Source organism: Chaetodon auriga, chromosome 22 (genome assembly GCF_051107435.1).
Source record: "Chaetodon auriga isolate fChaAug3 chromosome 22, fChaAug3.hap1, whole genome shotgun sequence".
In the NCBI taxonomy this organism is placed as follows: domain Eukaryota; kingdom Metazoa; phylum Chordata; class Actinopteri; order Chaetodontiformes; family Chaetodontidae; genus Chaetodon; species Chaetodon auriga.
In genome coordinates this window covers 11,683,985-11,704,398 of record NC_135095.1, presented here as the reverse complement: position 1 = coordinate 11,704,398, position 20,414 = coordinate 11,683,985, and the positions used below count along the sequence as shown (strand labels likewise).

The 20,414-nt window shown below is 41.5% G+C and overlaps 1 protein-coding gene across 12 annotated transcripts in view; it reads right to left on the bottom strand.

Moving 5' to 3' along the window:
• The window catches only part of cacna1c (calcium channel, voltage-dependent, L type, alpha 1C subunit), a 176,736-nt gene that overhangs the window by 53,328 nt on the left and 102,994 nt on the right, over nucleotides 1-20,414 (bottom strand). For 9 of the 12 annotated variants that reach the window (XM_076722869.1, XM_076722874.1, XM_076722870.1 and 6 more), the window contains exons 4-8: nucleotides 12,729-12,868; nucleotides 7,875-8,014; nucleotides 6,123-6,275; nucleotides 4,728-4,927; nucleotides 1,720-1,823 (exon numbers count right to left, since the gene is read on the bottom strand). In XM_076722869.1, coding sequence (XP_076578984.1) covers nucleotides 1,720-1,823; nucleotides 4,728-4,927; nucleotides 6,123-6,275; nucleotides 7,875-8,014; nucleotides 12,729-12,868 — 737 coding nt within the window. The remainder of the gene's footprint in view (nucleotides 1-1,719; nucleotides 1,824-4,727; nucleotides 4,928-6,122; nucleotides 6,276-7,874; nucleotides 8,015-12,728; nucleotides 12,869-20,414) is intronic. The other 3 variants (XM_076722880.1, XM_076722872.1, XM_076722879.1) reach the window with 1 other exon arrangement.

The window sequence follows — 20,414 nt, the reverse complement described above, 5'->3', positions numbered from 1 at the left end:
GTGGATTCACAGCATTTGTAAGAGTCACTTAGTAGGCCACATGGCAACATATTTGGTCAGCTGTGTTTAATGTGGATTTGAAAAATAAGAGGTGAACTGGTTGATTAAGGAGACACATTAATACTTTGGTGATAATGACAGAAGGACATGACCCAGATGACAAACTAACAGACTCCTCTTAGAGCTGACTGTCGGTGTGAAAAGGGAAGGTTGCAAATTTAAAAACAGTTGGATTCCCTTTAGTTCCACTCAAATCAGCTCATTTCAGGCTTAATCAGTGTGGAGAGAAAGCATTTTAGTTAGACACTTCAACAGACTGTGCAGCAAGACTCCCAGGGACTGGACATCACTACTGTCCTCATGACAAATCATTCTCCCTCAGTGTCTTCACTCTTTCGAAATGAATTGAATTAAACAATGGAAAAGCCACAAGCAGTTTAGTCTACAGTTTAATCAGTGTTCCTGCATGTTTTATTGTTTTTATTTTGGGTGTAATTTTGAAAACTCATCATTATCTTATCATTCTCATTATTGTTGTTATGGTCATCCTCATTGTTATACTGTTTTAAACTCCCGATCAAATTATTTATATCGGGTAACTCTGACGTTTTTATGAACATTTACAAAAAATTATGTTCTCTGTTCAGTGCAGCCTGCCATCCCATAATTTCCATCTTTAATGCCATGTCTCCTCCAGACTCCACTCTCGTTTTTTTTAGCGTTCCACCTCCACGGCTGACCTGAGGGGTGAATTATTAATACCCCAGTGTGTCCCTACAGGCCGGGTGGTGCTTGTACCGAAACAGCGTGACTTGGCAGAGCCGGGTAAAACAGCACCCAGCTCGCCTGCCGCAGCAGCATTTGTTGAAACAAAACATACACACGCAGACACAGCACGTGTCTGCACATACACTAACAATGTAAGCATGCTAATTTACACATGAGACTCACACATATGGAAACCAACACACATGAATACACGCAAGACCGGTCTTCATATGTAGTGCTTAAAAATAGCCTGGACTGAACAAAAACAACCCACTTAACTAAAAGAAAGACAATAAATATAAAGTAATTAAACCTGCGCTGGACAAAAGAGGTGAGTCCAGCAAGTCTGGGAGGTCTGTTTGTGTGTCCACCTGTCCATCACAGGCAGGTCATGGACTGGATGCGGCCCCCTGAGGTCAACTGACGTGAACAGAACAGCTCGACAGAGGGTACGTCACTGCTTCTCCTGTGTGTACTGTATGTGTGTGTTTCGCTCCGCCTTTGTGACAAAGGATTGATTGAGTGGAACAGAATGGAGAGAGAGCAGGAGATTTTGCTCAGTTCAGTGATCGTCAGTTCATCTTCCCTCGACTGGAGAGGACTACGAACCATATAAAACGAAAGCTCTACTTCTACCGGTGGACTGCCGGCATGAGGCTGTCATAGCAGTTTCCAAACATTCAAGACTTTGTACAAACCCTGATAACAGCACACATAATAATGCACAATCTTGTGCTTTATATGGCGGCCAAACATGAATTATTTCCATTTGATTGCACTCTTCAATGCTTCACTGGATCCTCATTTGGACTCTACATGTCTGGTCCAGGGAGTCTTGTTACATGGTCATTTATCACATCTAAAACAATGTATACTGTACTGTCACATCACAAAACACACACACGCACACATGGGCATTTGTACACACATGAAAACAGCACAACCTCTTACCCGCTCAACACCCCCAGAACGAGATTGAGAACGAAAAAGGAGCCGAAGATGACGAGAGACACAAAATAGACCCACGGCAGCTCATAGCCCATAGCATCCTGCATCTGAGAGAGGCAAAGAGAAAGAGGAGAGAAGGAGAAGGAGAGAAGAGGGGGATTAACAAGAGAGGAAAGATAAGGAGGTGCAAAAAAGACAGGGATGAGAAGAACGAGGAAGGAAGAAAAAGTGTGGCAGAAAAGGGGTTTTGAGAAGATTGACATGGACAGAATAAAGCAGTGAGTGAGTGGGGGAAGCAGAGGTCAAGGACAGAAAGAAAGTGTGTTAGAGAGGCAAAGAAAGAAGGAAAAGACCAGAGCAGGAAACAAGAACAGAGCGGTGCATGTTGGAAAGAGCAGCAGAAAGACCTGGCGAAGCAAGAGTGGCAGTACTGTATGATTAAGTTTGTGTTTAAAGCCTTTTGTCTGCCTGCATGTCTGTCTGCTGGAGAGCAGGTGCTTGACGATCCACAATTAGGAACACACAAAACAACCCTGAACTGCTTTTGTAACTCAATGAGAAACCTTATCTCTTATTCAAATTGTGTGTTTACACAGTTATGCAATCCCTTCAGAAATCATTTCTTGGAAAGGTGGATGGGCCTTTACGGGAAACAAATTTAGATGCTGTGACTCTGCAAGTATTCATGCAAACCAGTTCTGTTCTAGAGGATTTACGGCACGTGACACAAAAAAATCCAAGCGGACTTGTGTCAGGATATTCAGTTGCAGGGAAACATGCCACATACTCATCTGGATACTGTATTAAAGGCTGCCTAAACAGAGACAGATCATTATTTGGGCTTTAAATGGGAGATGATGTAGACAAGCTGATGTCTGACCAGCTCAGTATCCACGATTCAATCAAACAGAATTTTCTGATTATTAATCTGCACGTAAATTCGGTTGATGACAACATTAAGTTAAGTTAAATAGAGAGAGACAAAAAAGGGAGATAACAGAGGAGAGGAGAGAGGGTTCATTTGCTACGAGAGCAGCAGAGGTTGGGTATCATTAATCTACATTCCCGAAAATGTGCGGCAGTGAAAACTACGGAAATGCATGGCCCAAACTAAATGAAAGACTTGGAGTTGTCTGAATTACTTTCCACTATCATTTGTACTAATAAGTAGGTCCCATTCATTATAAAGAGAGCTGGCTACACAAGCGCTCTCATAATAAGGAAATTATATGATTTAACGGAGGTTATGTGTGTGTGTGAATGTGTATTACACACTCATCTGTTTACAAAGTCACAATGTGGGGACTCACCGTCCTTATGGGAACAAAACGCAAGTCCCCAAACAAGCAGTGGTTATGGTATGTCTTCAAGAAATGAATGTCTCCAAACGTGTGTGTGTGTGTGCGTGTGTGTGTGTGTGTGTGCAGGAGGTTGCAGAAGACAGGGTAGTTGCAGCAGGGGTGTGGAGCTAGTAAGCTCTCTGCTCCATGTGCATACAGTACATGCACTCAGACACACTCAGACACACACACACACACACCTGCTTGTATGTACCATAAGATCCCACTAATGCTCAGACAACTGACCGATTCAGACACACCTTTTCACCAGTGTAACTGTTAATCAAATGATTCATTCATTACTTTAGTATTGTGATGTCCCTCTCATGTTATATTCTTACATTCTTGTCACAGAGCTCAAAATCTGTTTCTCAAAGACTCTTCTATCCGTCTGAATGAAAATAATCTCTCAATTGCCGACAGATCTCTTAATTCAAACAAAGGCAGTTGCTGAAAGTGACATACGATATCTCACTGCTCGGCTGAAAAAAGATTTATTATCAGGTATGCTTATCTATATTATACTTAAAAATGTTCATAAATAACAATATGCACACAACAAGTAAGGAAATATATCACTTCTGGCTGGCATCTTTTGTTTTGGATAAGAAAATCTAGATACAGGATAAAAATGTTTTCACTGATTATAGACAGATTATTTTCACATCAAGACTAACAGAAGAGTCTTTGAGGATTCTGGAAAAGAAATACTGTCATAAATGCGGTAAGTGTTGTTCAATCGCCTTCTGGGCTTTTAAAAGATCACCAGGGATTTAAATACCAGAGAAAGGGATGCTTAGCTCTGTGAACTGGATATAATGAAAGCATAAATCAGGGCTACCTGATAGCTGGAAAACAGCACAATTTCATTGTACGGCAACACATTTAATGCAGAAATTCAGGTGAAAAGTGATGTTTTGAAAATCCCTACAAACCCTAACTCATCTGTACCACGTGAGGGCTTCGCGGGGGGGCAGACCACAATGTGCAAGCAAATAGAGGACATTTCAGTCACTGCCACGTGAGCCCTTACCACCCATTTTTATCAGGACATCATCAATATCATAATCTGTGTGTAAAGCCGTACCTCCACTGCAGAGGTTTAAATCAAACGCTTTCTAAAGGAAGCACATGTGGGAGTTTGATTGAACCTTCCCTAATATTGATCAGCAGCACAGACTAATCTATTGGTTTATTTAGCTGGACGGGGCTACCTATGCTTCCGGCCATTTACTGAGGAAGGGATACTTTTTGTGCCTTCGTGTTCCTCCGCGTCTCTGTGTGTGTGTGTGTGTGTTCACTTGACACTTGAATCAAACATCAGGAGTCGCCACACGTTTCAAATGAATCAGCGCCTTCAATTACACAGTGCATTGTCTGCATCGATTTAGCCTGAGATATGAGCTAACACGCATATGCACACACACACACACACACCCACACACACGCACGCGCGCACGCACACACACACACACAATCTGTGTGTCTTTAGGCGCACACCTGCCTTTCTGACAGAAGCGTTTGTGTTGTTTCTTTATATGCTTTCCTCTAAGGCACTCATGTTGCACTGATGTTACAGATATGGTACAGTGGCTACACACACACACACACACCAAGCAGTCACTCACTCCACACACACACATAAAGACACAGTTGTGGCGTCCGACTCACCCAATACAACACATCCGTCCAGCCCTCCATGGTTATACACTGGAACACCGTCAACATAGCAAAGGCAAAGTTGTCAAAGTTGGTGATGCCGTCGTTTGGGCCCTCCCATCCCATTTTGCACACTGTTCCGTTACGCATACAGTGACGGCCATAAGCTCCGTCAGGTGCACACGGTGCCGGCTTTTCCTCCGCAATGGTGGCTGTGAGAAAAGAGACAGGAGGAAGAGAGAGTTTTTCATACAGTATCTTTCTGACCCACACGAAGCTGAGTCTTGGCGGGATCAGCTGCTGGTTTCCTGCAAAAGTTTCTTTTCAAAGTTTTCTTTTAATGATAACCTCAGTTCTTTTCAACACAGAAACAACAGGGTCTCCTTTTTAACGATACTGCAGGTTTATGTTATGACCATGGATTTTATTACCTCAATTTTGTCTCTAAGAAACCTTTTTTTTCTGTCAGTTGCTGCGGTGTAGAGGCCAGTCAGAGGTGTGATTCAGAATGCTTTGTCATTGCAGCTGGGAACAATACACTGCACCATAGTTGCTGGGTCTAAAAATGTAATAATCACTTTACAATTCACAAATCCATCTACATCTAAAAATAATTTATCAGAAAGAAAAAAAATCAACATCTAAAAGAAGGTTAAAGGGGACCCATTAAACTAAAACTAAACACAGCAGCCATTAAAACGAAAAATCAATGTGAAAAAGTGCTGTACTAATTATACAAAACAAGCTCTCCAGAGTGATGTATAGGATAACAGAGAGTATTCCACCGGCACTTACCCAGTGTAAAGCTAATACCTCCCCTGGGACCTATAACATCACCATAACAACACTCAAGTCCATTTATACCTAGGGGCCTTTACTGAAAACTATTTCAGTCGTTTATGGAGGCTGCTGTGTCAATTATTGCCCAAATCATTCATACGCGAAAACTGAGTGATGGTTTAAATAATTAATGGAGGTTATTGAACTGTTTAGGTGTGTGCTCTGTTCTCTCCCTGCTTTGTTGGCTGATGGGTGATGTCTTACTGCAGTCAAAGATCTGTGCACAAACCAATCAGACTCATTACCTTCGTAACATCAAGGCTGAAAGGCGACGGTATAGCTTTCTTTGATATTTCAGCTGAAAAGATTCACCTGTGTATCCTGTGTTGTGAGTGTGGGTATTTGTGTGAATATATGCTTACTGATACATGTTTTCACACACAGATGAATACATGCTTCAGAAGTTATCTGAGCATTGAAGTATATGTGACTGTATGTGCTTGATCATGCATGTTTCTATGTGCAGCAGTGCGCAACAATCTACATATTCTCTCTTTCTGTCTCCCTCTTTGCATGTGCATATGTGTGAGCGTTCATGTGTGTGCGCGCGCGTGTGTGTGTGTGTACCTAAGTGGTCGTTTATGCAGGTCTTGTGCATCTTGCCCATGAAGAGCTCCAGGCCGATGATGGCATAGATGATGATGACGAAGAGGACCAGCAGGGCGATGTGGAGCAGAGGAACCATGGCTTTGATTATGGAGTTCAACACTACCTGTAAACCTGCAGGTTACACACACACACACACACACACACACACACACAGAGGAAGTGCTGAGAACACATAAACACAGTATTAAAAAAGTACTATGGAAACAGTCAGTTATAATAATGTTAAGCCTTGTGTGGTGCATCATATAGCAAAAGTTAATTACCATGTAAGCACTCACACTGACTATTGTATTCGTTCTAAAGCTTTTAGAATCTTTTTGCATGTGATCATCCACTTAGAGAGAGTGCCTTCAATGAGTTCCTCAGAAAAAATACAACACATGGTAGTTTCAAAACATCTTGCTCATAGGCGATGCAACTTTCCGGTTCACTGACTGAATGCTTTGATGGACAAAGGCTCAGAACACTGCATACTAATAACGCACAAAAACTGTGATAGGAATACATTGTGCTGAGGAGGCTTATTAGTATGAAAGACAGCCAAATGTAAATATTTATCTTTGTGGGATAAAATGTGGGTTTAGTTAACTGATGAATTTGTCATAAATTCAGACGCGTGCTTTGGTGCATATAAATATAGACCTTATCAGATCGCTTCACACTGATGAAACAAACAGTGCAAAAAAGTTCGGCTTGATTTGTTGCTTATTAAGAACTTATTGAAAATGTCTTTTTTGCATGCAGCTATAAGCTCTGACGATATGCAAAACAACAGCGAACCTGTGAACTGTGAATGTAGCACACTGTTACACCTTTAAAGGAAAATGCTACATATACCCTCCAGCTAAAGTGTTGATCACAATGACCTGTTATCAATTTGTATTTGAGTGTTGTGCAATTATTCACACATAATTTGGGAAAGTAAATGCAATATGATGACTGAGGATTGGTTCTGATATCTGTTGATTAAATTACATAACACAGTCCTTGTTCCTCCTATCAGTTGACATCTAGAACATATACACTTTTAACAAAGCACGCTCATTTACAGATCATTGCTTTTGTAAATTCTACAGCACATACGCAGCAACGGCACTGGAAGCCTTTAAAAAGACAAGTCTGTCAGTCAGTGTGATAATCAGCTAGCAAACATGCTACTGATCTGTTGCCATGATACCAGTTCAATACACAGTCCAAGGATGTTGGACAGGGTTCAGTCTAAATATTGTGCACTGCAGCGCTCATGCTTTTATACCAAATGACACGAGTGTGGGTTGTGCACTGGCAGCCTGTGCATTTGCCTGCTACTGTAATCACAAGAGCTGTAACACACACACAGGTGCGCACACTCGCGCAGCCTTCAGCCACGGTATCTGATCCCTTTCAGTCTTCTGGCACGTTGGATTATTGATTCCTGCCATCACTAACGCAGACAGGCTGACAGACAAGTCATCTACTGCTCGTACCGTCTGAGCATCTGTCAACAGGACAAGAGGGCTCTGTGTGCGAGCATGCGTATGTGTGTGCGTTTATGTGCCACTGTTTGTCGATGTGTGGCATCAAGCAGCAATATCAGCCCCAATCTGTGGTTCATTTCATCCCCGCCTCAGCCAATCACAATTCACACCTGATCCTCAGAGCACCGTTTCTAATCTTTCTTTCTCTCTCTCTCTCTCTCTCTGTTTCTCCTCCACGGCTCTCAGTACTTACTGGGTACTCCAGAGACCAGTCTGAGGGGTCTGAGTACTCTGAATGCCCTCAGAGCCTTGACATCGAAGCCTGCTGCCTTCCCTCCAATAGGAGTTGCACCATCCCCCTTGGTGGCCTGCTCCAAGATCGCACTGAATAACCTGCAAGGAAGAAAATGACTTCAAAAAACGCCATCATCAGGTTGACATCCCATTTCCACATACAGAGAGGAAAACAATAAAAGAGATACAGGCATATAGAGATATAATATAGTGATGAATACCTGCAGCTGTTGTCATTATGGCCTTATTTTCCATTTCCTTTGTTGCCACTGTTGTCAATACTAAACTCAACCATCTACATCTGCTTTATCATAAACTATAAAACAGTGAGAGCATTGTAAATTTAGACATCAGTCTAATTTGGAACCAAAATTTTAAAAGCAAAGGGAATGATGAGGACCGCTGTTTCCCAATCAAAGGCATTTCTTCGAGAAAACTCAACAGTCGAAAATGAAACAGCTTAATGAGTTAGCTCTCCAACACAACAATAGACAGTGTTTCATCTGTTCCTTCTGTCTTTCACAGATAAGGAAATGTGAGACACTCGGCTTTAGTGATTTGACAGTCTTCTCAACAGAACACTGTGCATGTCCATAGTGAAGGAGGGTGTCTCCAAAATGTTTTTATAAGCCAGTGTGGGCTCATAACTTTGTCTAGTGAACATATTTACTGCCGTGTGATGTTACACTATCTTCCCTGTAACTCTGCTGTAATACAAATATCATATCACCAATATAAAGTACATAAGAATACATAATAATGAAAATCCCTGTAGCCAGGTTCAAAGTTTTCACAAAAAGCCTTTGGAGAAAAGTGGAGGATGTCGCGCGGTACACCATCATACCGCCCAACCCTACTTTTGACCATATATTGTACAGTACAAAGTAGTTAGACAGAGCAAAAACAGTCTTCAATAAGAATGCTAAATATGTTTTTATGCTGTTGCCTTTTGTTGGCTATTATCCCCTACGAAATTATTTACAGACGTCTCTTTGAAAGTGAGTGGCTCACAAGCTTGAATTTATGTACGTCCAGCTGAGCTTATCACTCTCCTCTCCTCTCTCTGTCTCTCTGAGATCCTTTAGAAATCACCATACAATACCATTTTCCAGCTAGCGCGGCTCAAAGGCCAGTCAGCGGCGCGTTAGTCATGGGGAATTATCAATTAGCACAGATGAAATGGCCACTTGAAAAGACCTCTCAAAACATATCGCCCTCTCTCTCACTCTTACTCTCCCTCTCTCTGCCTCTCTATTTCGCACTACCTCCCTCTCAATTTGATTCACTCTCTCTCTTCCTCTGTGGAAAGCATGCCTTTGAAACAGAGTCTGAAAAGCATGTCAAGGATCCCCGGTTTTGCACCATCAGCATGTTTAGCCGTGGTGGGGTGTTAAATGATAATTAGAGCCTTTTAGCGTAGCACCACATAATGGCTTGTGTACATCCGCAGCTAAAGATAGTAGAAAGAGTGCATATTCATAAATATAACAGAGGCTGTGTGGTTTCATAGTAATCAAAATACCACAATACTACTAAAAACACTGAATTCATCTCTGAATTATTCTAAATTCACAACAGGCTGGCAACTGGTTATGTTGATTATTAGGGCTGCTACTAATCTTTATTTTCACTGTTGATTAGTCTGTTGATTATTTTCTCGATTAACTGCTTAGTTGTTTGGTCTATAAAATGGTGAAAAGTGTCAATCAGTGTTTCCCAAAGCCTTAGATGATATCCACAAATGTCTTGTTTTGACCACAACACAAAGATATTTAGTTAGCTATCACGGAGCAGTGAAGAAACCAGGAGATAGACACATTTAATCACTTCAACCGCTTAAACGATTGTCGATATAGGTGGTAGTTAATTTAATAAAGCAATCGATTAGCTGCAGCTCTATTAATTCTCAATCTATCTATAGATTTCTTAACAACCTATTTCTATTTTAATTTGTAAAACATCATTAAGTGGAAAAATTTCCATCAAAAGTTCCCGTAGCCCAAGGTGACGGTTTTAAATTGCTCTTTCTGCCTGCCCAAAAGCTAAAGATATTAGTTCATAATATGAAATACAAATACAACAAACCCTTCTATTTGAGAGGCTGGAACTTGTGAAATCACGACAAACGATTATGTTTTTGTCAATCATCTAATTGGTTAATTGCCTAAATGTTTCAATGCTAGTTGTCTTTAATATTGTACTATGCATTTTTTTTTATTTCCCTGGAGGTTTCACTCTCTTTACTCTCTTTTTTGTGATGATCCTACAGCTATTTGTACCATCGCTACTTCAAAAGTGGAGCCAGGATACCAAATGGAAAAAGAGGAGGAGAGAGGAATAAAACTAGCACATGTAAAAAGAGCAGAATAAAACATGTGAGGGGAAAGAGAAGAGACGGGGAGAGGACAGAGAGGTGAAGTAGAAACTAAACAGAGAGTCTACGTGGTACCTATTCACATTGTACACATACATACATAAACACACAAAGGCACGCACAGAGCCTGTTAGCTCACTGAGCCTTCACTAATAAACTCTTAGGTACATGTCAGCAAGAGTATAGGCTCTGATATCTGTGTGTATGTGAGCGTGCATGAGAATGTGCATGTGCCTGTGTGTGCGTGAGTGTGTGCCTCTGGCTGCTCAGCACCAGGTACAAGCTCTTTCACCCATATGGTGAACACTCCAGAGGGAGCGAACTCTGTCACTTCTCATCTATACACACACACACACACACACACACACACACACACACACACACACACACACACACACACACAGGCAAGCTGGCAGTTAGGCACACACAGGTACAAAGACAAGCACTCATGCATGCACACACAGAGATACAGTGCTGCCACAGCTGAACATTTCCTAGATCTGTGCCTCTTGAGCGTGTGCAATGAAAGGAGAGAGTGTGTGCATCTTTTTCATTTTTCTCTGTCTTTGTCATGACCACAATGTTTTAATGTCTATATGACAAAATAGATGTAAGTCAGAGCTGACCAATCAACCAAAATGACACATTTAAGCTTTCCAGTAACATCTCACATGAGCATTTTCTACTCTGGTATTGTTCAGTTAGCTTTAGGCAAGAAACACTGCTGGACTGAGGTCAGGGAAAAGACTGTGATCATGGATTAAGATCACTTTTATGATTCTTATCTCTACTTATAGGACATTATGTGCAGCAAGAGGAGAGCAAGAGGTCACATGTCAGAAAACACTAAACATATTATCATGCCTTCAAATTGGTGTTTTTTATAGGATTTCAGCTCCCTCTACAAAGAGACATCATGTCTAAGCATTTCTGTGACGAGCTCAAAATTTTAGATTGTTACTGTGTCAAAGGAGGAAGACTGAGTATGCTCATTTTGGCCATGTCAAACAGAAAAAAGTAACAGGGTCATGTTTTGACAGGAAAAATTTAAAAACCCTGGGGAAGTTGAGAGAGGCCATCCAGGTTTAATCTCCCAAAACAGCAAACACCAACCCTCCAGAAGTGTCCTTGAGCAAGACACTGATCCCTGCCAATTCCGGAGATGCAGCTTGTATTTGACCCTCTGACCTCCCTGTGGCAGGGTTGCAAGGCAAAAGATAATTTCCTTGAAGGAATGAATACTGTTTTGATGCACAATTAAATTAAAGTCTGTGCCACGATAAACGCCACGATTCAAATAGAGACAGAAAGGGAGAGAGAGGCAGACAGAGAGGGTAGATAACAGCATAAGAGTGGTAAAGGTTGTGTTTATGCCATGGGCATTGGCACCATGATGCCAGCCGATGGGGTGTGTGTGTGTGTGTGTGTGTGTGTCTGTGGGGTGAAGCCAGCCATGCTCAGTCAGTGATGGGTAATGTGAGTGAACACTTGACTGGCGATGAACAAGACTTACTGAGTGTGTGTGTGTGTGTGTCTGTTGGTGCACACACAGAGCCTTCCTTCAGGCTGAGGGGTGCTTTTTTGCTGTCTGTTTCTCTTACACACACACACACACACACACACACACACACACACAGTCAATTAGACTGTTTTTTATGGCATTAATGTAACTGTCAGGTCCACTGGCTATTGTGCCATTACCTCAACACAACAATGAACGCAAAGCACAGCTGGCAGGCAGGGTAAGCGCATATACACATATACACACACGCATGCACACACACACACACACACACACAGGCACAGAGGGTTTAGCAGATGGGCGATGATGTTGAGTTGCAGATAAAGAAAAACAGAGCAGAGCTTTGCTATCAGCATCTAACAAGCTAATCAGTTTAGGCTTCACCAATACACTGTAGGCCAAAGTTTAGTGCAGATTTAATTCAGATTCACCGTGAAGGAGGACTGTTTCATGTTAAAACTTCTTGCAAAAGTTGTTGTGTACTATATTGTGTCTTGTATATCAAAATACCACATAGTTTGAGAAATTAGTTTTATTCCTGTAGACAAACAAAGTCACATTTCCTCTGTCAGCCTTCCTTGTGGTTGCTACTAGAATCAAAGGTGTTCATGGGAAATGTGATCCAGCACTATGGGTATCTCTGGCATTAGATAGAGGCTGCCAATTGTCTTGGCTGTAGTTTCATTTGTTGACAGTAATTATAGCAAGGTACTATGATTAATTTGGCAATGATGTGCTGATGTTTAAAAATGTGTCAGGTAGATGTTTTAAAAGCCCTGGGAAGAGACAGTCAATCGCAATTACACAGGACTTGCTATCTTTGTCATTCCCTCCATCAAACTACACAGATTCACTTAGAGGACCATTAAAAAACATTCCACAGCTTTTATCTTTTCTGTGTGCCTCTGTCCACTCACCCTACGACTACGATGATGAAGTCCAGCAAATTCCAGCCGTTCCTCAGGTAGGCGTTGGGGTGGAAGAGCAAGCCGTAGGCTATTACCTTCAGGAATGCCTCCACCGTGAAAATGATGAGGAACAGATACTCCACGCGCTCCTGTAGAAACACACACACAAGACAGGTCCGTTTATTCATCTGAGCAGCAATGTTGCGGGAATGTAGACAGGCTCAGTATGACAGAGGACAAGCATTAGAGAAGGATCAAAAAGTAGATGAAAGAGAGACGAGATTATAGAAAAGCATCTGGTGAAGTTTGTGGAAACCTGACTAAGTTTAACATGTGGGCAAATACTATTAACAGGATATCTTATAATGAGACAATCGAATGAGAGAACACCAAACATCCATTCAAAATTCTTCAATTGTTTGCAGTAGATCTGTTTTCCTTTTGATAGGTAATAATCTTCTTAGAAACTTGTTGCTTTTCTCACAATGCTAGTGAGGTGTATTATTCTGATCCAGTAGAAGATGCCTCATCCCCTCTCTCATTAACATTGGATAAAGGATTCCCTTTTGTTGGTGAAATCAGAAAAAATTAAACATTCCCTTCATGGCTCTAACGTAACATTTTCTAAAATCTGGCTACCCATCTTAGGACATGTCAGGTCCCTCCAGCTGGATGCTGCCCCCATTGGCTGAACGACCCTGTGTTCTGTACCAACATCCTGCACCTCCTGGCCAAGTCCTGTTTTCCCCATGCCAGTAGCCCACAGTATGTCTAGTATGTTATTGTCTCCAAAATGTCTTGTATATTTAATGTATTTTGATGCTTTTTTTGTTCTATTTGTTTTCATGCATATGTATTTTCTTGTGCTTATATTGGTGATACTAGTCTCATGTCTTAATATCATTTTTACCTCTGCCAATATTTGCCTCATTCTACAGAATCTTTTCCTTTATCTAATTTACTCAGTCATAAATGTGAGCAGTAGGTGATTTGAGGGGGATGCCACCCCCCCTACTTTGCAAAATGACCAAAATGCATCCCCCTTGTTAACCTGCCACCCCCCTCTCCATCCCCTAGTAGCAGAAAGAGTGCAGGGGCAGTGGGCTTGTTTAGGTGAATATGTCTACTCTGCCTGATTCATTGATCCTTCGTCTGACTTAGCTCAGTGCATGGCCCCGACCACCAATTATCAGTAGCCTTGCTGTGTATTGATAATTCCATGGCGCTGTCTGTGGTGCTGAAGCTGCAGACAGATTTGTAATTGCACCTTTTTCTGTCACTACCATCCTTTTGTCACTTTCACTCAAACCCTCACGGCTACATGAGAGGGTTTAAGTACAGTATTGTTGTTGTTTTGGTTTTGAAAATTCCACAAACAAATCATACATAAAAAATATAGAAAGTCATTTATTCATAATCATGGCATTCTTTACTGTAGAATCACATCAAGTCTAAAGACCCTGTGTGTGACTTGTGAGTACCAACAGTGCTGTCTGCTTACTCCTGTGACTTTATCAGCCAGACCAAGATGCTCTGATACTGTTTATGTGGCTTCTGGTGTGTGTGCGTGTGTGCGTGTGTGTTTGATTATTTATGTGTGAACATGTATTTGTCTAACTTGTAATCGTGTACACAATCAAAGCATTTTGATTATTTAACCAAAGTGACTCTCTTCCTGTCTGAAGAGGTCTGAAGAGATGAATGCATGTGTGAAGAATGTGCACACACACACACACACACACACACACACACACACACACACACACACACACACACACACAAGTAACTCTTGTACTACGGAGTTCCTTGGAGATTGTTGTCATAGTGAGGACCCCTGCCTAGGGGGGTCATGGGAAATGTCCTGAAATGGCCTTGACAGGGATAGAGAGAGAGAGAGAGAGAGGGAGAGAGAGAGAGAGAGAGAGAGAGAGAGAAACAATTCATCATCCACCTAATCATCCGTCATATCTGCTTTCTAATTTTTTCTCAAGTTCATTACTGAAATGAGATCAAGAAAATGGTGCAAAACAATTAAGCTCCTGTGTAAACAAAACAAAAATATTCCATATTCAGAAATACTCTCTGCCCTCTCTCTCGGTCCCTCTGAGGTATAGAAGTTCTTTAATCTAAAAATACATTTAGCTCCATCCATCAATCTATCCATCCATCTCAGTCCCTGCTCCTCCTCCTGTTCCCACTGTTTTCCCATGAATGTACACTCACAGAGGGCCAGAGGTTTGGGACAGAAGGCCGGCCAGGTCTCTCCAGGCTCCAAGTCCCATCCCTGGGAAGAATCAGCTAAACCTGAGGCTGGGGGGGGGGGGTGCAGCTTTTGTATGTGTCCAAGTTTACCAAAATAGCTTCAAAAGCTGATAGGAATCCCCAAATGATGCTACCAAAGCTGATGCAATTCAGTTAGTAGGCTGTTTTATGTCATAATGGCCTTGTATTTAGACGTATTTACCAGTGCATTGTCATATAACAATTATTTTAAAGGTGATTATCAATGACGAAAAGTGACACAAAATCAAAGCATACTGGTAACTGCCACTATTAAGTCTATTTTTAAATATTAAACATAAACCTTTGATACAATTAAACAAAAATGTATCCCAATAGTTTAAGCTCCTGGGCAATAACATACTGTGAGAATGATATTTCAACATTTCAATTCATGTTTTCCCATCAATCACGGCTCATTACTGATATGATGTTTATTTCCCATTTTGTTGTACTGTAAAGTGAGGCCATTGTCAGCTACGACAAAATCTACCATCTATTTTGGCATTCGTTGACAAGCAAGAATAATTTCTAGAAAATGGCAAACACAATGTCAAACCATGACTAAGAGATTATGAGATATTCAGATGTGCTTTACTCAAATGAACTGTCTTTTATAGCTTGTGAAAAAGCTGCGGTTTCACTGTCACGTTGGTAATTGCTACGAACTGAGGTGTTTATTTAAGTTGGATTTTCAGAGTGCTATATTCTCGAGATGAGACGCCACATTACAACTTCTGAATACCGATAAAAGAATCATGCTTTGATTTTGTGTTCGGAATGATGTGATTATCATACAAACTGTGATTTGGGAGTGTTTTTCCCACACTTAGAAATGCTCAAGAAGCTTGACAGTGGAGGGAATGAACTGAATTATAATACGGAGGATTTGCACTTTTTGAAAGACGGACAACTTGAAAGGCAAGTTGATTTTTAGGCCAGGGATTCTGCACCTGGACGGGTTGCTCAGAGAGCTGTCTTCAACTTGTTTTGTTCCTCATCCCTGTCTCTCTAACCTCTTCTCATGTCAATGCAAGTCCACCCAGTCTGCTTTACTGGCATAGAAGAAAGCAGTTTAAAGATAAAGATGAAGATTTCCACATTAAACACCTGTCTTCTTTTTCAACCTGTGTGTGTCAGTTTCAGAGCCTGGAGAATTTATTTTTTCTATATTTGTATATTCATCATTTGTACTACAGACCCTCCACCACACAGTGAGCAATAGTAGTCTATGCGGAAGTAATTAATCTCACAAACGCATACACACATATCCTCCCTCTCAAATACACAAAAGCTCTCCATCACTCTCATACACACACACACACACACACACACACACACACACACACACCCAGGCTGTGTATCTGTTGGTGACAGGCAGACAGTGCGGCGCTGAGAAGAATAAAACACAGAAAAACATCTGGTAGGAACAGCTCGGCCTGACACACGCACACAAACACACACAGATACACTTCTCCGCCTCCTTCCCTTCCGTTCATACAGACCCATAAAGGGCAAAATCCATAAGGGGCTCGACTAATCTGGTTAGTGACTGGAAAGAAATGAGAGGGAAAAGATGAGAGACTGAGAGGGAGGAGGAGGAGGAGGACGGGTGAGAGGCAGAGAGAGAAAGAGAGACAGATGAAAAAGACAGAGTCAGAGAAGAAGAGGGCAGACGGAATGACAGAAAGGTGAGTATGTGGGGGCAATAATTTAGTTAACTGTGATAGGTCAACCAAACCACCGATCCATCAACTAGGCCAATCAGATTATAGTATCGACATTCTACCATACAGCGGACAATGTTTCCATTCGCCGTGACCTTCTGCATTCTATGTGTGTGTGCTGCAAGAACAGGATTAGCCATTAAGCTGTGTTTGAAACAAACCCACAGACAGACAGTGTCTGTAGTGGTGTGTGTGTGTGTGTGTGTGTGTGTGTGTGTGTGTGTGTGTGTGTGTGTGTTTGTTTCATGCAGTTTTCAATAGAGCAAGAAGAACAGAAAAAAAACACCATGAACACAGAATGTACCAATTACTCAAGCATGAAAACACAAAACAGCAGGGGTACAACAAAGATAACATTTTTATTTCCAAACTTCCTGCTTATTCAACTTGTTCATATACATGTATTTGCAGTTCAGAAAATATGGAGAAAAATACCAAATGTTGTACAACACAATGATTTTGATTTAATCTTAAAATTAAAGTCCAAAATACAAATACAATGTTCCTCACAGCCTTGTAAACAGAAACAAACCGCACAGGAATCAGACTTTTTCCTGCTTCAACAGGAAACCTTTCTACACAACTATACAGTAACACACCGCCAACATCCCATAATGATTTATTCAGAGGCAGCAACCACAGCGAGATGAAGCACAAGGGTCTGGAGTTGTGTGCATCGCTAGTCTAAATCCTATTAGCAAGCTAATGATGCAACTGTGGTGAGGGAGAAGGAAAGACAAATTAAGTACAGTAGCTGTTAGACAAATGGACTGAGAGCACACACACAACTTATTGTGTATCTTTTGCAATTATTGCAATTTCTAATAACTGCACTGTACTCACCAAGATAATAGCTAGATCTGGGAACATGGCCACATCACTTCAGAGAAGTCAGATGGGTCAAGAAGCGCGAGCAATCAGACAATTATCCAGATTTTTATCAAACTCCAAGGCTACCAGAACTTGTTTGGATGGGAAAACTATTTCTATGTGCAACAAGGGATTGTGATAATTATTCTGAAGAAACAGAGTGGTTTGATAAGGTGTCTTGACTTTTTGCTGCTTTACTATCTGTCTATTTGTCGGACGTCTTGTGTTTCTCACCCTGTTGGACTCACACAAACATCACACTCTGGGATCTGAACCAGCACTTCCTTAAGTGAAGCCAACCACTTGCCCATGTGAGGCAGTAACTCAACAACACTACAGGCTCAGACAAAAAAAAAAAAAGTCAACTCCCCTTTTGACATTTAGCAAAGTTTACTTAAACTCGTTCTTCTTCTGTCTCGCACGCTTTTAACGTCTCCTCTCCCCACTCCTGTTGTCCCTCTCCCTTTCTGCCTCGCTCTCATCCCTCACTTCCACTCCTCTCTTTCTTCCCCTCATCTCTCGCTCTTTCTCTGTGGGCGCCAACCAGAAGTTACCATAGAGACCAAGATGGGTTCCAACGTTACCATGGAAACTGTGGGCTGCAGCAGCGGCGGCGGCAGACTTTCCCTCCCTCTCTCTCTCACACACACTAATGGATGACACTGATCAGTATTGTACCAAGAATATCCACAGCACAAAGTCCTAATTACTACTCTTCTGTCAGCATCCAGACTTCCAATTGTGTGTCTGCATGTGCACATGTGTATACCAATGTGTTGTTTGCGCGTGTGCAACAGTGTGTGCTCTTCTATATGAGTGAAATTGTATGCTTGTGCCCGTTGCAGTGATCGATGTCATACAGTACGCTTACTTACCACTTGCCACATGTTAGTATTGAACTTTAATGTGCCACTCTGTCACCCTGCACAAGCCTTTGGCACACTGCCTACAATACAACATCTACAGTATCAGGCAATACCTGGTCGGAAAAACATTTGCAGTTTGGCAGTGGATTAACCATCCTATGATGGGGCTGAGACACATTTAAGAGCTGTGGGATGTGCAGTAGATGCAAAAGGGTAAACAGCTCTTCATAATTACGGTCTTTGTATGATTTTCCTTCGATGATGGTTTAATAGACTTTCTGATGGAGCCTGAAATTTGAGGTTAGGCTTTGGGTCAGTGAGCAAAAATTGGTCGGTATTTTTTCTATTGTTGTAATTGCTACAGCATGGAGATGAATACAGACTTATAATCAAAGCTGACAATGCTCAAGAGAGCAGCTGTAGATTAATAATGTCAAATTATCCTTTGATGTGAAATCCACAAGAGTGAAAAACAGCAGCTCTCAGGTCACTGTCTCAGTACTTAATCTTGACTCTCCCCAGCTAACAGCCATAAAGACAGGGAACCTGAAACTCTCTATCTTCTGCCCTTCGCTAAGGACATCAAGCTATCAGATTTTTATAGTCACTCAAGAGAGACAAGGAGAGGAGAGGAGAGCCTAGAGGTTAAAGAGTGTACTTACATTTCTAAAGTGGGTGGGCAAAATGAATGAGCAACTCTTTTCTCAACACCTGCTTTGAAGTTCTGTTGAGATAGCTTCTCAAAGCAATGTTAAACTCTGATAGCACCTTGTGCTGTATAGCCTGATATACTGTCCGTCATCTTTGTCAGCTGCCCTGGGCTCTGTGAGATGGAAAAGCATTTTCTTCTCTCTCCACTCACTCTCTTTGCATGGTGAGGCAAAGCATAAATGAAGGATAAATAAATGTGAAGAAAAAGGAACAGGGCAGATTATAAATGCAAGGGTCAAACAATATTTCTATTTGAGTTAAATTAGACTCAGTGGTTCTGACACAAGAACAACTCTGCTTTAAAATCCACCTAGTTCAATGGTTGTACTGGGATACGTCACCGAAATAGAACTTGAGTGCTTAATTAACATGTCCTGCATTAATAAAAGATAACACAAGACAAGAGTGCAATCTGACACATACAAAGGTCTGTGCAATACACCTGTAATTATGAATACTGAAGATATTGAGCCTTCAGCAATAGTGTGTATTCAGGTGGCATTGCAGCCAATATTATACACTGCCTGACAAACGAATAAACTCTACCTTGAGACACACAAGAAATCTAGGAGCCATCACTACTGGCAACTTCTGCTTATTGGTCTGATTCTTTATTGCTTTCCTTATTGATTCCTGATCAGGTGTCTGTGTGGAAAACAAGTAGGCCTACACAGGTTTTCAGCCTTCCTCCATGACTCCTTCTTGTAAGAGTAGCAGTAGTTTATTGACATCAGTAGACTCATTGACAGTAGTTTATTCCCATCCCTATGACTGACAGGTGATCTCAAGGACACCACACAACTTCTCAAGGATCTGTGCTTTGGACTTGGCCTGTCCTTTGCCACACTGCTTTGGAGTCACTTTGGTTTGATCATGTTGCTGAAAGGCAACAAATCCAGACATGTTGGAAACATGCTATGAACATGCCAGCAGCACGCATTCAACACAAGGCTCATTAACAGATTTAACATGCAATGCAGGGGCCTCTGGACTCGGATTATCTTTGATTAAGGATTACACTGTGCGTGTACATGTGTGTGTATGAGAGAAAGAAAGAACAGAACAATTGCATTATGGTCATCAGTGCCCTCTGGCCCTTGAAAGGAAGATGGATCACCTCAAACAGTGATTAGGATTCATGCACACACACTCACAGACACACAGTCAAAGCCTACTGTGTACTTTTGCACCCAACACATCCACATTGTGCACAGCCTGAATGCTACTTTAGACTGAAAATA